This window comes from Syngnathus acus, chromosome 3, assembly GCF_901709675.1.
Source record: "Syngnathus acus chromosome 3, fSynAcu1.2, whole genome shotgun sequence".
Lineage (NCBI taxonomy): Eukaryota > Metazoa > Chordata > Actinopteri > Syngnathiformes > Syngnathidae > Syngnathus > Syngnathus acus.
This window is the reverse complement of record NC_051089.1, coordinates 2696349-2718672: the sequence shown is the minus strand read 5'-3', so window position 1 is coordinate 2718672 and position 22324 is coordinate 2696349. Positions and strand designations below refer to the sequence as shown.

Below are 22324 nucleotides of genomic sequence, written 5' to 3'. Positions count from 1 at the left end.
TGACCATGACAAAACTAGTTTCCTCTATGGCTTTTGTGATTCACTGGAGGGAAGAAGGTCCATTATTTGTCGCCCTCATGTTGAGATAGTATCAGAAAACACAGGCAGATGCACACCTGGACCTGACCGAGTTGGGAAAATCAAAAGAATTTCGGAATCCATGAAGGGACTCTGCTCTGTCGCTCTGGCAACTGATGGAAGATAATAACACCAGTGAACACTGCAGTCCTTAAAATTTGAGAGGATTTTATTTTATTTTTTTAGCAACTGCTGCCCTTGTTGAATGTTCTCATTAGGCATCTTTTCTGTCTTTTCCTTCTTAGGCCTGCCTCACCCGTTTGCCATCACTGTGTTTGAGGACAGTCTCTACTGGACTGACTGGCACACCAAGAGCATCAACAGCGCCAATAAATTTACTGGCAAGAATCAGGAGATTATTCGGAACAAACTGCACTTCCCCATGGATATCCACACTTTGCACCCACAGAGGCAACCTGAAGGTTAGTGACCAACTACGAAATGTTGGATGCTTGCATTAAATTTTTGCATTACTCTCTCCTCTTTCATTTTTGGGAATAAATGAGTTTCTCTACTCTCTTTTTTCAACCGTTTTAGCTTTCTTTCTTATTTAACTTTTTGTAAATTAATTTCCATTTAGATTTGTTTTAGAATACAACATACGTTTTCCCCCAATTTTGTTGTTTACTTTTTGTGGTTCGCTCTGTTGTAGGGGGAAAGAACCGCTGCGGTGCTAACAATGGAGGTTGCAGCCACTTGTGTCTCCCTGGCAACAAGACTTACACCTGCGCTTGCCCAACTGGTTTTAAAAAAGTGGACTACAGCAACTGCGCTAACAGTGAGTTCTTTACTTCTTCTAACTATTCACATTAATATGTAGATAGAATGAATAAACCAGTCACATCGTATTATTCATTTTTCAAAATAAAAATGGTGATTTATGAGTGGTGTACATTGTGTTGTTGTTTTTTTATTGTTGACCCATTGTTAAAAATAGAAGACTGACAGAAGACCTTTGGTCTTTAATCAGGTCTTGACAAGTTCCTGCTTTTTGCCCGAAGGACGGACATCCGACGAATCAGCTTTGACACAGAGGATATGTCAGATGATGTCATCCCTCTGGCTGACGTGCGCAACGCTGTGGCACTGGACTGGGATGCCAAAGATGGCTACATCTACTGGACGGATGTTACCACTGACTCCATCAACAGAGCCCTTTGGAATGGCAGCAAGCAGGAGGTAAGCAAAAAACTCTTCCAAATGGACCAATTCTGTGTGGTTTATTCAGTGCCAACTTTCAGCAAGGCAAGAAGAGTTTTTCTTTGGTGCAAGAAGAGTTTTTCTTTGGTACAATACTGCCATCTAGCGATGAAGAAGTGTAATGTTATCTTGATGAAACCCATTGAAGAGTACAGACAACTCCATAACAAAAAAACAAAAGAACAAATTTGCGATGAAGTCTCCAGTCTTGTGAATGATATTAAAAGGTTGGTTAATTTTTTTTTGCAGGTTGTGGTGGACACCAGTCTGGAGAGTCCAGCAGGTTTGGCTATTGATTGGGTGACCAACAAACTCTACTGGACTGATGCTGGTAACCAACCCAGTTTTACAAATTAATTTAGATGACATTATAATACATGGACTGCAAATTTGATTTATATCATGTTTTTTTTAAAATCCAGGCACAGATCGCATTGAAGTTTCTAATTCCGATGGGAGCATGCGGACTGTCCTCATATGGGAGAACCTTGACCGACCCAGGGATATTGTTGTGGACCCTATTGGAGGGTGAGCATATTTAAAAATATGAGAGACCCTAGGCTCCAGGAATTCCTCAAATGTTGATTTTTTTTTCCTCACAGTTTCATGTACTGGACTGACTGGGGCGCCAACCCAAAGATTGAGCGTGCAGGGATGGACTCGTCGAGTCGTGTAGTCATCATCTCTTCCAACTTGACATGGCCCAACGGACTTGCCATTGACTACGAGACTAAACGGCTGTACTGGGCCGATGCCGGCATGAAGACAATTGAATATGGGAACTTTGATGGTTCGGAACGACAGGTTAGAGAGGATTTTTTTTTTTTTTTTTTTCATTTATTTATTTTTTCATTTATTTAATTTATTTATTTTATTAATTTAATTATTCTATTTATTTTATTTCATTGTATTTTATTTGTAAATATACTTATAAAGCAGTAGAAAGTTTGAGGTACTCTATTTTATTTCATACTATTTTATTTTATTTTATTTTTGTTTCCGTAGCAGTTTGAAGGACTCTCATTGAAAAATCCAAAACCTGGTTTTGCTTGAGTAACGATTAATCAAAGTCATCCAATCCAGGTTCTGATTGGCAGTCAGCTGCCTCACCCCTTTGGCCTCACCGTACACGAAGACATGCTGTACTGGACTGACTGGCAGTCCAAGAGCATCCAGAGTGCTAACAAACTGACCGGCCTGGGTCGGCACACACTTGCGGAAAACCTGGAGAACCTCATGGATATCCACATGTTCCAGAGACACCGTGAAACCGGTGCGTGTCCCCCTAATTAAATATTTTTTAGTCAGCCACTGCTTAAAACAACTTGTTTCATGTCTTTTTCAAAACTGGTGACAGATCTAAGCACATATAACTTATGTTTATGATTTGCCGAGAAAGGAAGCTCCGTTTGTGAGCTGAATTTTTTTTTGTGCTCCTCCACTCGTAGTACACAACCCATGTGCGGTGAATAATGGAGGTTGTAGTCATCTCTGCCTGTTGGCTCCTGCTCCCAAAGCCTACAGTTGTTCTTGTCCCACTGGCATCAACCTTCAAGCAAATGGAAAGACTTGCATGCCTGGTATGAACATTTTTTTTTACACAAGTCCATCACCCTCTTCGATAAATTGTTGCCATACTTAAAAAAATAAAAATAATAATATTTTTTTTCAACAGGAATGAACAGCTTCCTGATCTTTGCACGGCGAACGGACATTAGAATGGTGTCTTTGGACATTCCCTATTTCGCCGACGTGGTTCTCGCCGTCAACACGTCCATGAAAAACACGATTGCTATCGGAGTGGAACCGCAAGACGGTTTGTGTGTCCTGTCGAAGAAGCTGAGCTCAAGTTTCAGTAAAGTGGGTGTTCAATGTTGGCTCTTCTGCAGGCAAGGTGTACTGGTCGGACAGCACACTTAAAAGAATCAGCAGAGCCAACATCAATGGAAGCGCTCATGAAGACATCATTTCTTCAGGTGACGCCTGTTCAGAACTCAATTTCAAGCACAGCTGGTTTCAATATGACGAGATCCATCGACTTCTCTCTCTGCAGGACTGATGACAACTGACGGTCTGGCAGTCGATGCAGTCGGCCGGAAAATTTACTGGACCGATACAGGAACCAACCGGATAGAAGTTGCTAATCTGGATGGCTCCATGAGAAAAGTTCTGGTGTGGCAGAACCTGGACAGCCCTCGTGCCATTGCTCTTTACCATGAGATGGGGTGAGACTTTGTTTTTGTTAGCATATATTTCGACTCAGGATGTTTACATAACTTCGGAACCTGTCTGTGGATCTCTTACAGTTATATGTACTGGTCGGACTGGGGCGAACATGCTAAGCTGGAGCGCTCAGCAATGGATGGTTCTGATCGAGTGATCCTCATCAATAACAACCTGGGATGGCCCAATGGTCTTGCCATAGACATGGCCGGCTCGCAGTTGTTGTGGGCTGATGCTCATACTGAGGTGAGTGTTGACTCCTTGTTCCTCACTTTGTTGCGCTTGGACAAAATTCTAGTGATGGGGAAAATGAAGCTTCAAATTCGCTTCATGAACAAGTGGGTGTATTTTTCAGTCCTCTAGACACTGTCTGTTGAACATTGGGTTAAAAATACGTTGACTTACAATTTTGTAAACCCCTTTATTTGAACCAACAATGCCATCTAGAGGAGTCAAAAAATACAACTGATTCATGAAGCATTTTTGAAGCTTCATTTTCCCATCACTTCAAAACGCTGTACTTGATGGAAGATGACCGAAATATTACTGAAATCATCTTGTCCACCCTCTTACCCTCCGTAGCGCATCGAAGCTGCCGATCTGAACGGTCAGAACCGCCACACCCTCGTGACGCCAGTCCAGCACCCGTACGGTTTAACCCTCTTAGGCTCTCACATCTATTGGACTGACTGGCAGAGCCGCAGCATCCAGCGGGCAGACAAGATCTCCGGCGATAACACTATCACTGTTCGTTCCAACCTGCCTGGTCTAATGGACATTCAGGCTGTGGACAGAGAGAGACCTCTGGGTAAGTCTTGTATGAGCATCTCTTCTCCTGCAGGAACATCATTCTCTCCTCCCTCCTTCTTCAGGATTCAACAAGTGTAGCAGGAAGAACGGAGGCTGCACTCACTTGTGCCTCCCTCGTCCCAATGGCACCTCCTGCGCTTGTCCCACCGGCATCCTGCTCAAGGGAGATGGCAGATCGTGTGACAACTCCCCCGAAACCTTTCTGGTCTTCTCCAACCGTGTCAGCGTGCGAAGAATCTCCTTGGACACTAACGATCACACGGACGTGCATGTACCCATCCCCGAGCTACACAATGTCATTTCGCTAGACTACGACAGTGTGGATGGGAAACTCTACTACACCGACGTCACCTTGGACGTGATAAGGTACCAGCCCGAAATTCTGCTGGTCTAAGGTTTTTGTAATACCGCCGTGGTTTCTTCATTTTACTTGTAGACGTTCAAACCTGGATGGTACCGGCATGGAGACTGTCATCAGCCAGGGACTAAAGACCACAGATGGGCTGGCTGTGGACTGGGTGGCCAGAAACATGTACTGGACCGACACAGGACGAAATACCATCGAGGTGGCGCGCATTGATGGAACCAGCCGCAAAGTGCTAGTCAACAACAGTTTGGATGAACCCAGAGCCATTGCCGTGTTCCCGAGCAAAGGGTGAGCAAGGACGAAATCCTAATGGAACATCTCACAGCATTTTGCTTCTCATCTCACCTGTCCAACCTTGTCTCCGCAGGTTCCTATTCTGGACCGATTGGGGTCATATCGCAAAGATCGAGCGATCCCACCTGGATGGCACAGATCGCAAAGTCCTGATCAATACTGACCTTGGTTGGCCCAATGGACTTACTCTGGACTACGACACACGGAGGTCAGAACAGAACTGCCTTTAGTCTCAGAACATGTGCTCTATCTACAGGCTCACCATTCTATTTTTATTCTGCAGGATCTTTTGGGTTGATGCCCACTTGGACCGGATCGAGAGTTCTGACCTGAACGGAAAATTGCGTCAGATCCTCGTTAGCCCAGTTTCCCACCCCTTCGCCCTCACCCAGGTAGCTAGCTAGCAATCACCGGACTGACCCTTCCTCATGGCTGCCTCCGCCACTCACCTGCTCTGTCACGTGTCAGCTCGCCGTGTTCCTCTGCTCACCGGTCATCTGCTCGTCCTCCAGTTCATACTTGGCTCATTTGACTTGACCATTTCTTCTTCCTTTCCACTCTGACCCTCATTTTTCTTCCTCCTTCTCCTCCCCCCCTTTATTCCTCCCATCCCCCCTCTCCTTGTCTGTGTTTTCCTTTCCTCTCTTCGTTTCCCCAGTTGAAGCCGGTGTCCTCCCCTCTAACCCCTTTCTCCCGACTCTCGCAGCAAGACCGTTGGATCTATTGGACTGATTGGCAGACTAAGTCCATCCAGCGGGTGGACAAACACACGGGCCGTAACAAGGAAACTGTGCTGGCCAATGTTGAGGGTCTCATGGACATTATAGTGGTATCACCTAACAGGCAGACGGGTAAGAGATACGTTCACGTGGTAAAAGACTACACCGTGATTCCATAGCAGCTGTCGTTGAAGGTCACATGGTTTGCAAAGCTCGATTTGTCCCAAAATGGTTCAAAAGACCTCTTTGGCTGAAAGTTCCTCCCTCTTTTGTCAGGTACCAACCTCTGCGGGGTAAACAATGGAGGCTGCACTCATCTATGCTTTGCCAAGACCAACACTTTTGTCTGCGCATGCCCAGACGAACCAGACGGACGTCCTTGCTCCACTAGTGAGTGCTCCCGCTCAATTACTTTATGGCCAAGGTTTTGATATTTAAACCATCTTCTTTAACTAGTCGCAGGCTACATCCCAACTTCTCCCAGCAGAGAATCCAGCAGCACCCCAGTTCCTAATAAGATCCCCAAAACTTCAACTGAGACCTCCCAAAGAGAACCCTCACTGATCAAGTATGGCCACACATTTTCATTCCTGCTTAATTTGGACTTTTTTTTTTTGGATCATAAACACAGAAAATATAATTTCATTTAATTGTAACTTTTCTTTTTTTAGATTTTTTTTCGGATTTTAAACACGCAAAATGCTCGCTCTCTCAAGTTGTTTTCATATCTTGGTCCGCAGCTGCACTTACAAGAATTTTTGTTTTTTTTTTAGAATTTTTCAGATTATAAACACACAAAATATAATTTAATTTAATTTTAATTTTTTTTTAGAATTCTTTCGGTTTATAAACACACAAAATGCTCCGTTCGCTTTTCATATTTTGGTCCACAGCTGCACAAACACAAACTTTTTTTTTTAGAATTTTTTTGGATTATAAACACACAAAATAAATTTCATTTAATTGTAACTTTTTTTTTTTTTAGAATTTTTTCGTGTTATAAACACAAAATGATCTGTTCACTCTCTCAAATTGTTTTCATATTTTAATCCGCAGCTGCACTAACAAGAACCCGAATGTAGATGGCTGCTTACAGAGTAACGTGGTCACTGCTCCACATGGTCAGTATTCAGCAGATCCTTCTGTGGGACAAGTCGAGCACGTAAAATCCGAGCAGTCAACACATGTTTGATGTTACAGGTGAAGGACTTCACGTCAGCTATGTGATTGGAGGCGTTTTGACCATACTGGCCATTCTCATTCTTATCATTGCTTTGATTATTTACCGGTGAGTCTCTCATGCGACATCATTTTATGTACTGAAGCCTGAAATTTAATTGTTGTATTTTCGACCAACAGTCACAAAAAGTCCAAGTTTGCCGAGCCAGGGGTCAGCAACCTGACCTATAGTAACCCTTCCTACCGGACCTCCACACAAGAGGTCAAGATCGAGGCCTCGCAGAAGCCTCCCATATATAATCAACTTCGATATAAGAAAGAGGTAATAAAAAGTTTGATTTGAAAATGAGTTGATTTGAGGGTTGATCTTTATCACCTGGATGGATTTTAAACCAGCGCACTCATCTTTTCCTGCCTCTCTTTTACTCCCCGCAGCTCTCTCACCCCTACAACTCCCTCTCCCCCTTTATCTTTTGAGACGTGGAGAGGTATAGATACATGACGGCATGAATGAAAGTGTGCCAGCTTGGTTTTCTTTCTTTACTACTCGATTCTAGACAACCAGATGCTGTGTCGGAGACATTTTCTTAGATCTGTTTTTCTTTTGACGTTTGCTGTAGTGAGTGCGACTAACAAGTTGCTTGAGGTGTCGGTACCATATCAAAGTCTTGCCGAAAGAATATGGAAGCTGTGTTTGATCGCTTTTAATGTCTCCGTTAAAGATGGCAGAGTGAGCACTTAGTAAACTGGGACCAATTTTTTTATTTTCTGAGAATCAGTAAGCATGAAGATTTAAAAATGGGTGTCATTCATTTTTGTCGAGGGCTGCATCATAGTCATAGTTTCCCTCGGAGGGCCATTATGACTGTCACAAAAAAAACACAACAAACAGATAAATAACTAGTTTTGGAATCAGAGACTTGTAAATTTTTTTCAAATATTATAAAAGGTAATAAAAAATTTTAGCAATGTCTCTATTTTTCAAAAGTGAAGACATTTGTAATTTTAGTAATGACACAAAGTCGATGAAAAATTTGTCTTCGCGGGCCACATAAAATGATTTCTGCCCCCCTTGCCTTGAGTTTGACACCTATGACTTCGATTTTTGTAGAATAAAAAAGAAAACGTGAGACAAAAAAAATCTCCACAGAGAGAAATGCGATGTCTGGGTTGGTTAACATTGACCTGAATTGTTTGCGAGTTGTTTTGCTTTGAGTGAATAATTGCTTGGTCACTCTCATGGTTGATATCAACGGAGATTGGAAACAAAACTTGATCTTCAAACACCTTGGTGGTGTCGAACAGCATTTTAGATGCTCTCTAACTAACTGATATCATTTTTTTCTCCAGGGTGGTGTGGATGGAGGGTACACCAAGGAGAAAATCCGTATCGTGGAGGGCGTGTGTCTTCTGTCCACTGAGGAGCTTTACTGGGATGATCTGAAACAAATCAAACCGTCGCGAGGGGGTCTGCACACCTGCATGCGCACGGACACCGTTTCTCTACAGGCCAGCAGCGCTTCACTGGATGACGGCGAGACGGAGCAACTCCTTCAGGAGGAGGCGTCCGAATGCTCCTCCATCAGCACCCTCACCCCTTCGGCCATCACCCCTCAGCGTCACTCCCAGCGTTGCCTGCCCGACACCGGATGGATGTCCATGTGCAAGCCCTCCACGGAGAGCGAGAATTGAGGCCGGCCCGTGTATTTTATATCGATCGGCCTATATTGCAAAAACACGCAAGTGCGTCCGTCTGTTGTCTCGGTTGTTCCGGACAGATGTTTCAAGGTACTAGTGTGGATGTAAATTTAGAGTCAAAAGCAAACAAACAAGTTGCCAACTGCTGCTCCGTCCTACTTGTGTATACACACAGACACACACAGACACACACACAGGCCCCAATCGTGCTGTGCTAAAATGTCTTCAGGCAAATTTGTAAACTAATTAGTATGCTGGAATCAGAAAAGGCAAAGGACTCTTGGGAGGAAGCGAGGAGCGATGCAAACACTAAAGGATGCAGACTCATTGCGACAAATATCTCAGTGTACAACATCGCCATTTTTAGGAGAGTTTTTTTTTCCCCCCCTCTCCCAGGATTCTTAACTATGGTACCCTAAAACCACTCATCTCTTTATGAACTCTATTTATTAATGATTTTTGTACTTCTGAGTGGGCTTCCCGACTTTCACGGAAACAGTGAGTGTTGTGTCGAGCTTTGGGCAGCAGATATTCAAGCGTTGTATTTATGACAGTGCCAAAGGGTGGGGCTTGAACAAGTCCCCGTGTTTCTTCTCACATTTACAAGTCGATATTAAGTTGTCACAATTTTCATTTCACAACAGTAGAAACCCTCTTTGATAATATTTTTTTGAACAAGCTAACTCCCAAGTTGATTGCGCAAGAGTATTTTAAAAGTCACGAAAATGTTCCTGTACATTATTTTTAACTCATTTGTTAGAACCATTTTACATGAAATATCATCTCACCATGCAGGTAGTTGTGCTTTTAAATATGTATATACTATATATACTTTGTGCCACAAATTTTAAGAAAAAGCACACATAAGACCATAAAGGCAGAAAGTAGGTGACACAAAGTAGAAATGTTTTCTGGCATTTAATTATTTTGCGTCTTGGTTGGTCATAGCTAGCAAGTTTGTTGTAGACAAAATTGTAATTTTATCAGAACAATTATGTCACCGCTCATTAGTTCATGTCATTTTAAAATCTACACAGCACTTATGATTGTGACATAAAGCTTCTTGGTTTTAACAATGTTACAAAATATCTCAACTTTGCCAATTTCCTTTTTTGGTAATATAAAAGTGCATTAATTGTAACGTCTTTTAGTGCATCGCTATAGAAAACCCCAAATTCTTTTCCATTCAATGTTTCGAAGGCTGCTACATTATATACAGTATATATATTCTGACTCGTTTTGGCATAAAAAAAAAAAACTATCACATTTTACATTATCACATTACCTGCAAATTGAACACACTTTTTTAGAAACGCTGTCGATCACAGTAATATTAGCATATCTTTCAACCGGTGCAATTTTCTTCGTTCTCTATGGAACAAAAATATATGAATGCAAAATCAGTAAACACTATTATCATTTTATTGTAGGAGGTAAACTCCAAATCTGTGGTGCAAAAATGCACTTGCAGTATTTGCAACAGTAGTGTAGCATAATTTAGAAAGTCTGCAAGATGGACCACAGTGAGGGTTGTAGTTTAGCAACATATCACTTGAAAATATTTAACCTGTCGCTACATTGTTTATCTTTTAGAATGCCCGCCCCCCCCCCCCCCCTCCATTCTGTTGACACAACTACAATGCTCCTCAACTATGTTTCTAGAACAATGTATTTTTGAAGAATCTGCTTAGAGCTCAGCAACTTGCTGTTTTGCTGCTAGACAAAGCACTGAAGCCAATGGAAGAGGGTCTTGGCAGCTACAGAAACTTATCTCTGACAATTGGTTGACAGTCGGCCTACAGAGTATCATATAGTGACCCAACCTATCGTCATCATCCCAACTCACAGTCCCTCCGACTCTGCTGCAGGAATGCTAAAACTGTACAAATTGTATTTTTCGGATATATGACATTTCAGTTGAAAATACTGTTTGGTTGAGCTGTATAGTTTTTGTACAAAGGGATTTCATGACTGTAATTAGACTTGCATTAATTGTACTCACTGGAGAACATTTTGTTTAACATTTGCTGGATTATTTTAACCACTGTTTCCAAGCCTTGTAAATGATAGGGAATATGCCATTTATTTAATAGTTCCCCTTTATGTTATGAATTACAGGTCTCATAGCTGTTGTAAAGTTAACAATAAGAGGTATTTATGATTTGTTTGGATGTCATTTGATGTGTAAATATGAACAGACGCTATATGTATTTCCATGGCAGTACTAACAAGCTGTGTTGTGTGATATAGTGAATTATCCCTTTGCTATCTTTTAATATAAAAAGGCATTTCAATGAAACTCTTGTCTGGTGCATCTTTTGTAAATCATATGTATAATAAGGCTTTTATTTTTGTAAGCCAAAAATGACCACTGACATCTTGATTTTAACCAACAAAACGCAAGTTTTGAGTCTTATTTCCAAGTTTTTAGTCACGTGAATAAATGTGACCAATCAACGTTGCCATAGCTTTTGAGCCAATCAGCGTCAAGAGGCGTTCAAAGCGGAAGTGTCGTTTCTGGCCAGTAGTGATGTGCATTCCAGTTCTTTTAAGTGAACTGAATCTTTAGAATCGGTTCAATCAAAGGATTTGTTCAAAAGAATCGTTCACCGAATCGTTCGCTACACTTTATTTATTTATTTATTTATTTATTTATTTATTTATTTATTTTACCTCGTGTAGTGTACCTATTGAAGTGTCCATGAGATGTACCTAACCACAGGCCACTTCATTAGGGAAAAAGCTTAAGTGAAAGTGAAAAGTGCCACACCCGCCCTCACCCCCACCTCCTGATTGGCTGCTTGATCTGTGACGTCATTCGGACACTCCATAAAGTACACCGCCATTTTCAGGTGTACCTAATCACAGGCCACTTCATTAGGGAAAAATCATGGTCAAAGCTTAAATGAAAGTGAAAAGTGCCACACCCACCCTCACCCCCACTTTCTGATTGGCTGGTTGATTTGTGACGTCACATGGACACTCCATTAGGTACACCGCCATTTTCAAGTGTACCTAATAACAGGCCACTTTATTAGGGAAATATCATGGTCAAAGGTCACAGGTGTCAAGCTCTAGTCCTCGGGGCCGCGTTCCAACATGTTTTCCAAGTGACCCTCGTTAAGCGCACCTGCGTGAAAAGTTTTAGCTTCTTTCACGTTCTACAGGAGCTAAAAACTTTTCGCGCAGGTGCACTTAACGAGGGAGTCACACGGACACTCCATTAGGTACACCACCATTTTCAAGTGTACCTAATAACAGGCCACTTTATTAGGGAAATATTATGGTCAAAGGTCACAGATGTCAAGCTCTAGTCCTCGGGGCCGCGTTCCAACATGTTTTCCAAGTGACCCTCGTTAAGCGCACCTGCGTGAAAAGTTTTAGCTTCTTTCACGTTCTACAGGAGCTAAAACTTTTCACGCAGGTGCACTTAACGAGGGAATCACACGGACACTCCATTAGGTACACCGCCATTTTCAAGTGTACCTAATAACAGGCCACTTTATTAGGGAAATATTATGGTCAAAGGTCACAGATGTCAAGCTCTAGTCCTCGGGGCCGCGTTCCAACATGATTTCCAAGTGACCCTCGTTAAGCGCACCTGCGTGAAAAGTTTTAGCTTCTTTCACGTTCTACAGGAGCTAAAACTTTTCACGCAGGTGCACTTAACGAGGGAATCACACGGACACTCCATTAGGTACACCGCCATTTTCAAGTGTACCTAATAACAGGCCACTTCATTTGGGAAATATCATGGTCAAAGGTCACAGATGTCAAGCTCTAGTCCTCGGGGCCGCGTTCCAACATGTTTTCCAAGTGACCCTCGTTAAGCGCACCTGCGTGAAAAGTTTTAGCTTCTTTCACGTTCTACAGGAGCTAAAACTTTTCACGCAGGTGCACTTAACGAGGGAATCACACGGACACTCCATTAGGTACACCACCATTTTCAAGTGTACCTAATAACAGGCCACTTTATTAGGGAAATATTATGGTCAAAGGTCACAGATGTCAAGCTCTAGTCCTCGGGGCCGCGTTCCAACATGTTTTCCAAGTGACCCTCGTTAAGCGCACCTGCGTGAAAAGTTTTAGCTTCTTTCACGTTCTACAGGAGCTAAAACTTTTCACGCAGGTGCACTTAACGAGGGAATCACACGGACACTCCATTAGGTACACCGCCATTTTCAAGTGTACCTAATAACAGGCCACTTTATTAGGGAAATATCATGGTCAAAGGTCACAGGTGTCAAGCTCTAGTCCTCGGGGCCGCGTTCCAACATGTTTTCCAAGTGACCCTCGTTAAGCGCACCTGCGTGAAAAGTTTTAGCTTCTTTCACGTTCTACAGGAGCTAAAACTTTTCACGCAGGTGCACTTAACGAGGGAATCACACGGACACTCCATTAGGTACACCGCCATTTTCAAGTGTACCTAATAACAGGCCACTTTATTAGGGAAATATCATGGTCAAAGGTCACAGATGTCAAGCGCTAGTCCTCGGGGCCGCGTTCCAACATGTTTTCGAAGTGACCCTCGTTAAGCGCACCTGCGTGAAAAGTTTTAGCTTCTTTCACGTTCTACAGGAGCTAAAACTTTTCACGCAGGTGCACTTAACGAGGGAATCACACGGACACTCCATTAGGTACACCACCATTTTCAAGTGTACCTAATAACAGGCCACTTTATTAGGGAAATATAATGGTCAAAGGTCACAGATGTCAAGCTCTAGTCCTCGGGGCCGCGTTCCAACATGTTTTCCAAGTGACCCTCGTTAAGCGCACCTGCGTGAAAAGTTTTAGCTTCTTTCACGTTCTACAGGAGCTAAAACTTTTCACGCAGGTGCACTTAACGAGGGAATCACACGGACACTCCATTAGGTACACCGCCATTTTCAAGTGTACCTAATAACAGGCCACTTTATTAGGGAAATATCATGGTCAAAGGTCACAGGTGTCAAGCTCTAGTCCTCGGGGCCGTGTTCTAACATGTTTTCCAAGTGACCCTCGTTAAGCGCACCTGCGTGAAAAGTTTTAGCTTCTTTCACGTGCTACAGGAGCTAAAACTTTTCACGCAGGTGCACTTAACGAGGGAATCACACGGACACTCCATTAGGTACACCGCCATTTTCAAGTGTACCTAATAACAGGCCACTTTATTAGGGAAATATCATGGTCAAAGGTCACAGATGTCAAGCTCTAGTCCTCGGGGCCGCGTTCCAACATGTTTTCCAAGTGACCCTCGTTAAGCGCACCTGCGTGAAAAGTTTTAGCTTCTTTCACGTTCTACAGGAGCTAAAACTTTTCACGCAGGTGCACTTAACGAGGGAATCACACGGACACTCCATTAGGTACACCGCCATTTTCAAGTGTACCTAATAACAGGCCACTTTATTAGGGAAATATTATGGTCAAAGGTCACAAGTGTCAAGCTCTAGGACTTGGGGCCGCATTCCAACATGTTTTCCTGATTGGCTGGTTGATCTGTGACGTCACACGGACCCTCCATTGGAACCATTTTCAGTTGCACCTAATAACTTTATGCATTTATTGTACGTGTCAAGAATGTGTATTTGACTACTTGCTCTTTATTTTGGGGGACACCAACACATATTACACAATGTATACATATTGTCATATAAAGCAGTTAACCAAATTTCAGATTTTTGTTTTCATGCCCAAAAAAATAAAAACAAGGAATAAAACACCAGACAAGTTCTAACAGGTTTTAATGTTTATTAAAATAATCATCACGTTAAAAGTACATTTCAAACCAGCAATCTGTGAAATTGCAGTAGATATATTGGATAACAATATTTAGGCGTATATATGCATACACGTTATTTTAAAACTATTTTGTTTTCATGCCCAAAAAAATAAAAACAAGGAATAAAACACCAGACAAGTTTTAACAGGTTTTTAATGTTTATTAAAATAATAATAATAAAATAATAATAATAATCATGTTAAAAGTACATTTCAAACCAGCAATCTAATGTAAAATTGCAGTAGATATATTGGATAACAATATTTAGGCGTATATATGCATACACGTTATTTTAAAACTACTATAAGTGTTATAAAATCAAGATAACCCAAAGAGAAGCATAATCTCCCCGTTGTTGCATAACGGCGCATCCCTTCATGCATTAAAGTTAGCCGTTAGCTTGGAGAAAAGGTGCATAAAAGAAGTGGTGTTTCAGTGAGTGGTTCTTTCTTCCCATGGCAAATCGACATTCTGCCTTACATAGTTCACGCCAGGAGACGCAACACGTTCACTGACAGATCTGTTGATGCACGGGAAGGAAGGCAGTTCACCCATTGACTCGTTCGCGAACGGGAAAGTCAGGATTGGTTCCCTCTCTGATCCGTTCTCGCGATGAACTGGAAAAGCAAATCACTGACTCACTGACTCGTTCACTCACAGATCCGTTCAGTTGATGAACGGGATATGCAATTCACGACTCGTTCGGGAACAGGAAGTTACATCGTTTTCTTCTTCGTTTTCTTTTACGGCGGGGTGGCACCAGCTTCAATGGGCATTACCGACACCTACTGGTGGAAGTCATATGAACTGAAAAAAGAACGGATCACTTTAGGATTCGTGATTCGTTCACTGAAATAAATGCGTTCTTTTGAACGAATCGTTCACTCACGAGCCCACAGTAAAGTAACGTTTCCGGCCAAGTCGACCCGTTGAAAATGTAGACCTCCATTTCCAACGATAGATAATGTTTGGTAAGTTTTTGTTGTACCGCTTTAGAGTCATATTTGCGTTTTTTTTTTCTACAAATTTCTCAGTCTCAACGACGAAAATGACGTATTTGTTAGTTACAGACTTATACGGCTTAGTTACCTCAACGAATACGAGCAAAAATGTCCGGCTAGGACAGTAGCTAGTTCTTTCGTTTCTTTCTTTGTCCTGAATGAGGAAACGGACACATTCGTTAACCTTGTTGCAATGGCTCATTGCAAAACCAAAGATCTTCTAAGTGCTTTATTGACACGGTTCTGCAATAGTGGTTCGTCTCCTTCTAAAATAATAAACGTACATCTTGGTGAATTACTTCAGTAGCTTACTAGTTTACACGTGGGTGCAGCAGTTAGCTCCATGCATGGCTCATTGGGGGTCAAAAATCCTCGAGTGATCCTTTCCAATCTTTAAATATATTTAGAGGAATCTTTGAAAGCCTGGAAGTGGATATGAGAGTGATGAGTTGCACTTAATCGATTGGAGTGTGTTGCAGTGGCATTAACACTTCAATCTGATTCAACCTGATGACGCACGCTGTGCACAGGGGCCATCTGACTCAAATCTTCCATTCTTGAGCTTTGCCTTTATTCCATTTTTTAAAAAAAAATGTATTTATTCATTGGTGATTTACAGTTGTTTTTTTATATATCACAACTCTTTTCTCCGTTTTATTCTTTGAGGTTGTGATGCTGTATCCAGAAGATGGACAGTGCCTGAAGGAGTCAAGAGGACCAAGACCGTCCGTCGCTGTCCTGCTGCAAGCAAAAAGTATCAAAATCAAAGCAGGCTCCTTCAACAACTCCCAGAGCTGGAATTATTGCTGCCCTTGTTTTCGTAGTCTCTGAATAAAGATTTGTACAAACTGCCAACGTCTGGTTGCAATTCCATGATCTACCACAAGGTGTCAGTAAAACACCAGCCATTTCATTTTAGTGAGATGCCTTTTGAGAGTGCTAACTTACCACCTGGAGGTTGGATTTAATTATTTGAAGATTAAGCAAATTATTGTGAAGAAAATTGTGCATTAGATTTTAAAACTAAACTTTAATGCAAGAAAAAACAATTACTTGCCTTATTGTCTTTCAGTTGTGGCTTTTGATGAACAACAAATCAGTTGCTAATAGGTTTATTATTTCCTGAAAGGTTCTAAGTGACATCATACTGGAGTTTGACCATTGGAGCCACGTTTCAGTGGCTGGTTTTCCATTTAATGTCAGTTCAGCTGTCATTCTTCAGCCATCCAGTAATCTTGTAACCTCGGCTGTCCGTCAAGCTGCCACATTGTTGGAGCAGTGCAGCACTTCTCCTGTCATTCTGACCCAACTGTATGAGGTTGGGCCAACCACAGTGTCAGGTTTTCTTCAAAGTCGAGGCGAGTGAAATTTCAAATTTGACGTGGCCTGATGTGGCGATATGCTTTTCTCGGAGAGGCCACCTTCATGTGGCCCCATTTGTTTTTAAGCCAAGCATAACGTGAGGGGTAAATGAATCAACATGCATTTCTCCACAATTTCACATTTAAAGATTTTGATGTATGCACAAGTGTGTTCTATTGAATTTTTTTTTCCAATCCAGGTTGTCTGTACATAAAGGTTTTGCATTTCAGGTGCTGCTGTCCATTTTGCAGTCATCCAATTGCAACATCAAACAACTGAAAAAGAGTTGGAGAACGTCGAAGGGGCTGCCTGCAATGTGTTGCGACCTCAGAGATACATCCGTGAAACTGTTGAGGAAAGGAAGTTCCAAAAGAAGAAATGTGCTCTATGCTGGAATGCAAAATATTTTGCAAAATAAAGCTCAATCATTTGTATCAGGTGTCGTAGTGCTGCATCTAAAAGAGGAGCCTTTGAGGACCAGAGTTGGTGACCCAAGATAGGGTTAGGGTTTAAAACTAGGGTTAGGGTTTGAAACTAGGGTTTTAAACCTGTGTTAGGGTTTCGAACTAGGGTTTAAACCAGGATTGGGGTTTCAAGATAGGGTTTAAAACTAAGATTAGGGTTTCACACTAGAGTTTTAAAGCAGTGTTAGGGTTTCAAATTAGGGTTTTAAACCAGGGTTAGGTTTTCAAACTTGGGTTTAAAACTTGGATTAGAGTTTCAAACTAGGGTTAGGGTTCCAAACAAGGTTTTAAACCAGGATTAGGGCTTCAAACTAGGGTCAGAGTTTCAAACTAGGGTTTTAAACCAGAGTTAGGGTTTTAAGATAGGGTTTAAAACTAGGGTTATGGTTTTAAACTAGGGGTTTAAACCAGGATTGGGGTTTCAAGATAGGGTTTAAAACTAAGATTAGGGTTTCACACTAGAGTTTTAAAGCAGTGTTAGGGTTTCAAATTAGGGTTTTAAACCAGGGTTAGGTTTTCAAACTTGGGTTTAAAACTTGGATTAGAGTTTCAAACTAGGGTTAGGGTTCCAAACAAGGTTTTAAACCAGGATTAGGGCTTCAAACTAGGGTCAGAGTTTCAAACTAGGGTTTTAAACCAGAGTTAGGGTTTTAAGATAGGGTTTAAAACTAGGGTTATGGTTTTAAACTAGGGGTTTAAACCAGGATTGGGGTTTCAAGATAGGGTTTAAAACTAAGATTAGGGTTTCACACTAGAGTTTTAAAGCAGTGTTAGGGTTTCAAATTAGGGTTTTAAACCAGGGTTAGGTTTTCAAACTTGGGTTTAAAACTTGGATTAGAGTTTCAAACTAGGGTTAGGGTTCCAAACAAGGTTTTAAACCAGGATTAGGGCTTCAAACTAGGGTCAGAGTTTCAAACTAGGGTTTTAAACCAGAGTTAGGGTTTTAAGATAGGGTTTAAAACTAGGGTTATGGTTTTAAACTAGGGGTTTAAACCAGGTTTAGGGTTTCAACCGAGGGTTTCAAACTAGGGTTAGGGTTTCAAACTAGTTGAACACTCCGCTTGTGCTCGGTTAATGTTTTATTGCACCACATCGGACACAGATCCCAAATCCCGTCTGTTTTCTGACTGCCAGTGCTGTTTATCCACTCCTGAATAGGAGGATAAACTCCTTTCACGGGTAGACGGAAGGGAGCTAAAACTTGTCAGATTAAACGCAACAGGCCGTACGTGTGGGAGACACATAGGAAGAAACGTACGGTGTGCTTGGAATGAAATGTCAGTGTGACTGGAAAACCCACTCAGATTTTCCCACTTGAACCACAACAAGGTGAATGCAACAAGCATTCCGAGATAAGCGCTGAGAAAATGCTCGAGCAATGACACGCCGGAGGTGAGGAGGTCTCAGTTTCTGGAGCCGTCGTTCGATGGCAGCCTCTCAAAGTACAACCTCGGTCGAAAGGAGGATGAAAGAAATTGTCTCAAATTAGCCACACAAACGGAAAGCAGCTTTGAGTCAATCTGTTTTGCCGCGGAAGTGTCAATTTCAAAATAGTACAAGACGGTTCGCTTGGCAAAGAGGGAAACTTACTGTACATTTTGAAACTGTTGCTACAGAAGTGCTACAGAGATTAAATTAGGAACATTACGTTTGTGTATTCTACCAGACTGAGCTGGGTTTGAACTGATGACATTCCGGTGACTGACCGACCTGCTCTACTCGATGCTTGAGCCATGGCCGCCACACAGGTGGCTTCACACATTGACACCAATGACAAAAGTTTTAGCAGCTATCACCTGGTCTGTGTGTTTTCAACTAGGAAACCCAAAATATTGAAAATTGAAAAAAAAGAAATGCAAAGAAGAAATGCAAAAAGACTACTGGCTGCAAGGAAGCCAATTTTCACATTCTGAAAACTTAATATTTTGTTAAATTGCCCAACTTGGAATATGAATGGAATTTTCAAAATAAAATCCCGTCACTATCTGGTGATTAAAGGCAAGCGATCTTCGTGATCTCGCTTGGCTCTATGACTGCAACAAGAGCAGTGGAAGGCAGCGGCGAAATCGCTTATCCTTGCCACGCGAGACTTGGATAGGAATAGATGTTCGCTTCAGTCGCCTCCCAACTGACATTAACCTTCCCTTCTGCTGCCTCGCCTCCTCAGAGGTCCTTGAGTGATGGATGACCTCTTTCGCGCGTACACACACACACATTGCGCTTCCTTTCCATTCCTGTGCCCATTAAGAACACATCCTTATAAACAGATCAGAGTAATGAAAATCTGTTCAACTCAGTCCCCTAATCCCCCGATTGATGCCCTTTTCTTCAATCACTTTGTTGTGGGCTTCGGTGACAGTTGTGAAATGTCATGGGCTAGTTTTTGAGATGCGTGCGTGTGTTCATTTGTCCGAGTTTTGACGTTTGGCTGTCTATTGTGCACTGGAGGTGTCCAGAAGTCATTTACCGAAGGCCGTGTTTATGATTCACTCTGTGCTCTAGCATCATGATGGTGCCACGAATGAGGAACATTCGATTGAAATTTCATTTGAAGTTTGCAGATGCTGACAGTTAGCAATTATAGGAAAGTGGCAAATAAAATTGCTGGTGGTCTTTGGTTTGCCATCTTAAAATTCCTAATCCTTAACCTTAACCCTATAAAATCCTTTTGAGACTGCTGTGTTCGCTTTTCCATTTTTTGAGTCTGCCCTTTGAGATTAATCATGGCATTGAGGATTATATCTCTTGAGTCAGGCAAAGAAAGAAAAATGCACAGCAAATGTTTCTCTTTGAAAACGAAAGCTTTCAAGTCAAAAGGTCAGTTTAAATTAAAGTGCCACACTTTCATACATTTTCAAAGAGAAGAATGGTGTATATTTTCTGCTAAAATAGTCTATAGGGAAAAAAAAAGAGCATTGTTCCTCTCAGAAGCCATTAGAGACTTTGAAAACGGGGAACAATGCAGTACTTACATTGTTATTTCTGCTGACCATCTTAATCGTTAGCGAATCGGGCAGGCGCTCAAAGAAAAATGGAGTGGGGGGCATTCTTGGGTTTTATTCAGCTATAAGATTTGAAGAGCAGGAAGGGTGATATCATCATGTCCTCCAGGCTGAAAAAATATTTGAACCATTCGTGATGGATCGACCTAAATCATGGCGCGGCTAACGCTAAATGTGAAAAGTAAACACAACTTGACATTAGCTTAACATGCTGCGCTCTTTGATGCCACCTTAAAAAATTCAGCCATCAGTTTGCTCCAGCGGCTTTGTTTTTCTTTTGCCTTCACCAATAATGGTTATTTTGTGTGTTGTTTTGATAGCTGCTGCTAATGCGGCATGTTTTTTGGCAGTTTTCTCAGCTACCGACTGGCTCAAACTGAGATGTGATGGAAACCGCGGAGCCAAGCTGAGCTTGTATTTTGCAGTAAAAAAAAAAAAAGCAGTAAAAACAATAAAAAGAATAATAAATTTTTTAAACCAATTTACGGAGGAGTATGCCTAACGACGAGGTTAGAAAATACATATAATACCTTATTTTATTTACCTTCCTTGTTACTTTATTTTAGCAGAACCTTCCATGACCAAAAAAACAACTAGCCAGCATATTGTTAGTAAGGAACGTACGCAAATATTTGACATTGGCAGTCGATCACAACTTCCTCGGAGAGCCTTGAATTTCCCGGAGACACTTTATTAAAAGAAGTGATTTATCTAAAGCGAGCTGAGGAGAGATGATTAAACTTTCCATTGTCAGGGAGATGGACCGTGTCACATCAGGCTTCCCGTCAGAATTTAACACTCGGCTGCTTGATATGTTATCCACTTCGCTCAGCAATGTTCGCTCATTTTATTTATATGACCCTCTTTAAATGCGACACGGCAGGAAAAAAAATTGTATTTACTATTACACATCCCTATTCATAACATTTGAGGAGTTTTTCTGCTGAGGAAGGGAGGTGAACTTTATCAAAGTCTATTGTGGCACAGTCGTGGCAGGATTGAGGACCTGCTGGGGATGACTCACAATCCAAAACTCAAAGTAGTAACAAAACATTGGAAAACAAAACACACCACATGATGGAACAAAATAACGTGACAGCAACAACAATGTGACAAAGACTGAAAGCAACCAGGCATCGAAACACAAGCGAACTGAATCATTTACAGCACAGGCGTCAAAGTCAAGGCCCGGGGGCCTGATCCGATCCGCCACATCATTTTATGTGGCCCGCAAGGTTATTCAGTGTTTCTTGTTAAAACATCAAAATTATAAATTGTCTTTCAGTGAGATAATTACTTTTTTTTTTTTTTTAAAAACCCAACTTTGAAAATAAATTAGAAAATTGTTTAACTTTTTTGATGCTGGATTCTGTTGTGTGTATGATAATATAAGATAGTCATTAATGGCCCCACGAGGGAAATCATAACTATGATGTGGCCCGCAACAAAAAATGAGTTTGACACTCCTGCAACAGAAAAGATGCAGTCAAAGACAATATCGAGGAGGGTGATTAGTCTGTCAGGAATTCTAATGGATGTTGAAGGTGAAAAGTCCAAATCCCCACAGAGGCAGGAGAAGAGTAATAGAGACAGGCAAAGCCAACATTTTCACCGATCAATGTTTTGTAATCCAGGACACATTTACGCATTAATGACATTGTAACCTCTTAAAACAGACTTTTTTTTTCTCTGGCTGCCTAATCACTTGCTCTTTTTCACAGTGCCGCTCAGAAGCCAAACCTCACAGCAATCTGCAAAAATATCCTTCATCGATAACTTTGATTAGTGTTAACGGCCGTATTTTAGGCAAGAAGATACCTTTGCTCTCTTTAGACTCCTTTAAGTTGATTTCGTGTTGGTGCATTGTCTACAGGTAGCTTTTACAAAAAAAAAAATTTTTTAATAATAATTTTAATAACAATAATAATTTTAATAATTTTAACAATTGTAATAATTTTAATGTTTTAATCATTTTAATAAGCGGTCAAAAAAATTTGATCTCTTGTCTAAATTGATCTTTTGATGTCAAACCAAAATGTTTTCATAAATAAATAAATAAATAAAATTCAGTCTTTAGCAAAAATAAATACATTTCTGACAATTTCCTTCCTTCATAATAAAAATTGCTAGCAATATCTCTATTTTTTTTAAAAAATGAAGACAATTTGT

General features: G+C 41.3%; 1 protein-coding gene, 1 long non-coding RNA gene and 1 other non-coding gene across 5 annotated transcripts in view; all 3 read left to right on the top strand.

Moving 5' to 3' along the window:
• The window catches only part of lrp4 (low density lipoprotein receptor-related protein 4), a 54544-nt gene extending 43677 nt beyond the window's left edge, over positions 1-10867 (top strand). The window contains exons 15-39 of one of the 3 annotated variants that reach the window (XM_037246513.1): positions 324-500; positions 731-856; positions 1049-1257; positions 1528-1609; positions 1701-1806; positions 1881-2082; positions 2362-2551; positions 2727-2858; positions 2954-3094; positions 3168-3254; positions 3332-3503; positions 3585-3747; positions 4084-4309; positions 4374-4677; positions 4748-4966; positions 5046-5180; positions 5256-5364; positions 5631-5823; positions 5968-6081; positions 6148-6259; positions 6748-6812; positions 6892-6979; positions 7051-7192; positions 7306-7358; positions 8221-8357. In XM_037246513.1, coding sequence (XP_037102408.1) covers positions 324-500; positions 731-856; positions 1049-1257; positions 1528-1609; positions 1701-1806; positions 1881-2082; positions 2362-2551; positions 2727-2858; positions 2954-3094; positions 3168-3254; positions 3332-3503; positions 3585-3747; positions 4084-4309; positions 4374-4677; positions 4748-4966; positions 5046-5180; positions 5256-5364; positions 5631-5823; positions 5968-6081; positions 6148-6259; positions 6748-6812; positions 6892-6979; positions 7051-7192; positions 7306-7347 — 3536 coding nt within the window. In that variant the 3' untranslated portion in view covers positions 7348-7358; positions 8221-8357. Of the gene's footprint in view, positions 1-323; positions 501-730; positions 857-1048; positions 1258-1527; positions 1610-1700; positions 1807-1880; positions 2083-2361; positions 2552-2726; positions 2859-2953; positions 3095-3167; positions 3255-3331; positions 3504-3584; positions 3748-4083; positions 4310-4373; positions 4678-4747; positions 4967-5045; positions 5181-5255; positions 5365-5630; positions 5824-5967; positions 6082-6147; positions 6260-6747; positions 6813-6891; positions 6980-7050; positions 7193-7305; positions 7359-8220 lie in introns of all 3 variants that reach the window. The other 2 variants (XM_037246512.1, XM_037246511.1) reach the window with 2 other exon arrangements.
• A 4288-nt stretch (positions 10868-15155) lies between these two features.
• On the top strand, positions 15156-16182 carry LOC119120047. The gene is made up of 2 exons (XR_005097421.1): positions 15156-15297; positions 15994-16182. It is a non-coding gene; the product is annotated as an uncharacterized LOC119120047 (long non-coding RNA).
• Positions 15762-15874, top strand: LOC119121148. Its single transcript, XR_005097634.1, has one exon. It is a non-coding gene; the product is annotated as a small nucleolar RNA SNORD67 (small nucleolar RNA).
• Positions 16183-22324: the final 6142 nt, after the last annotated feature.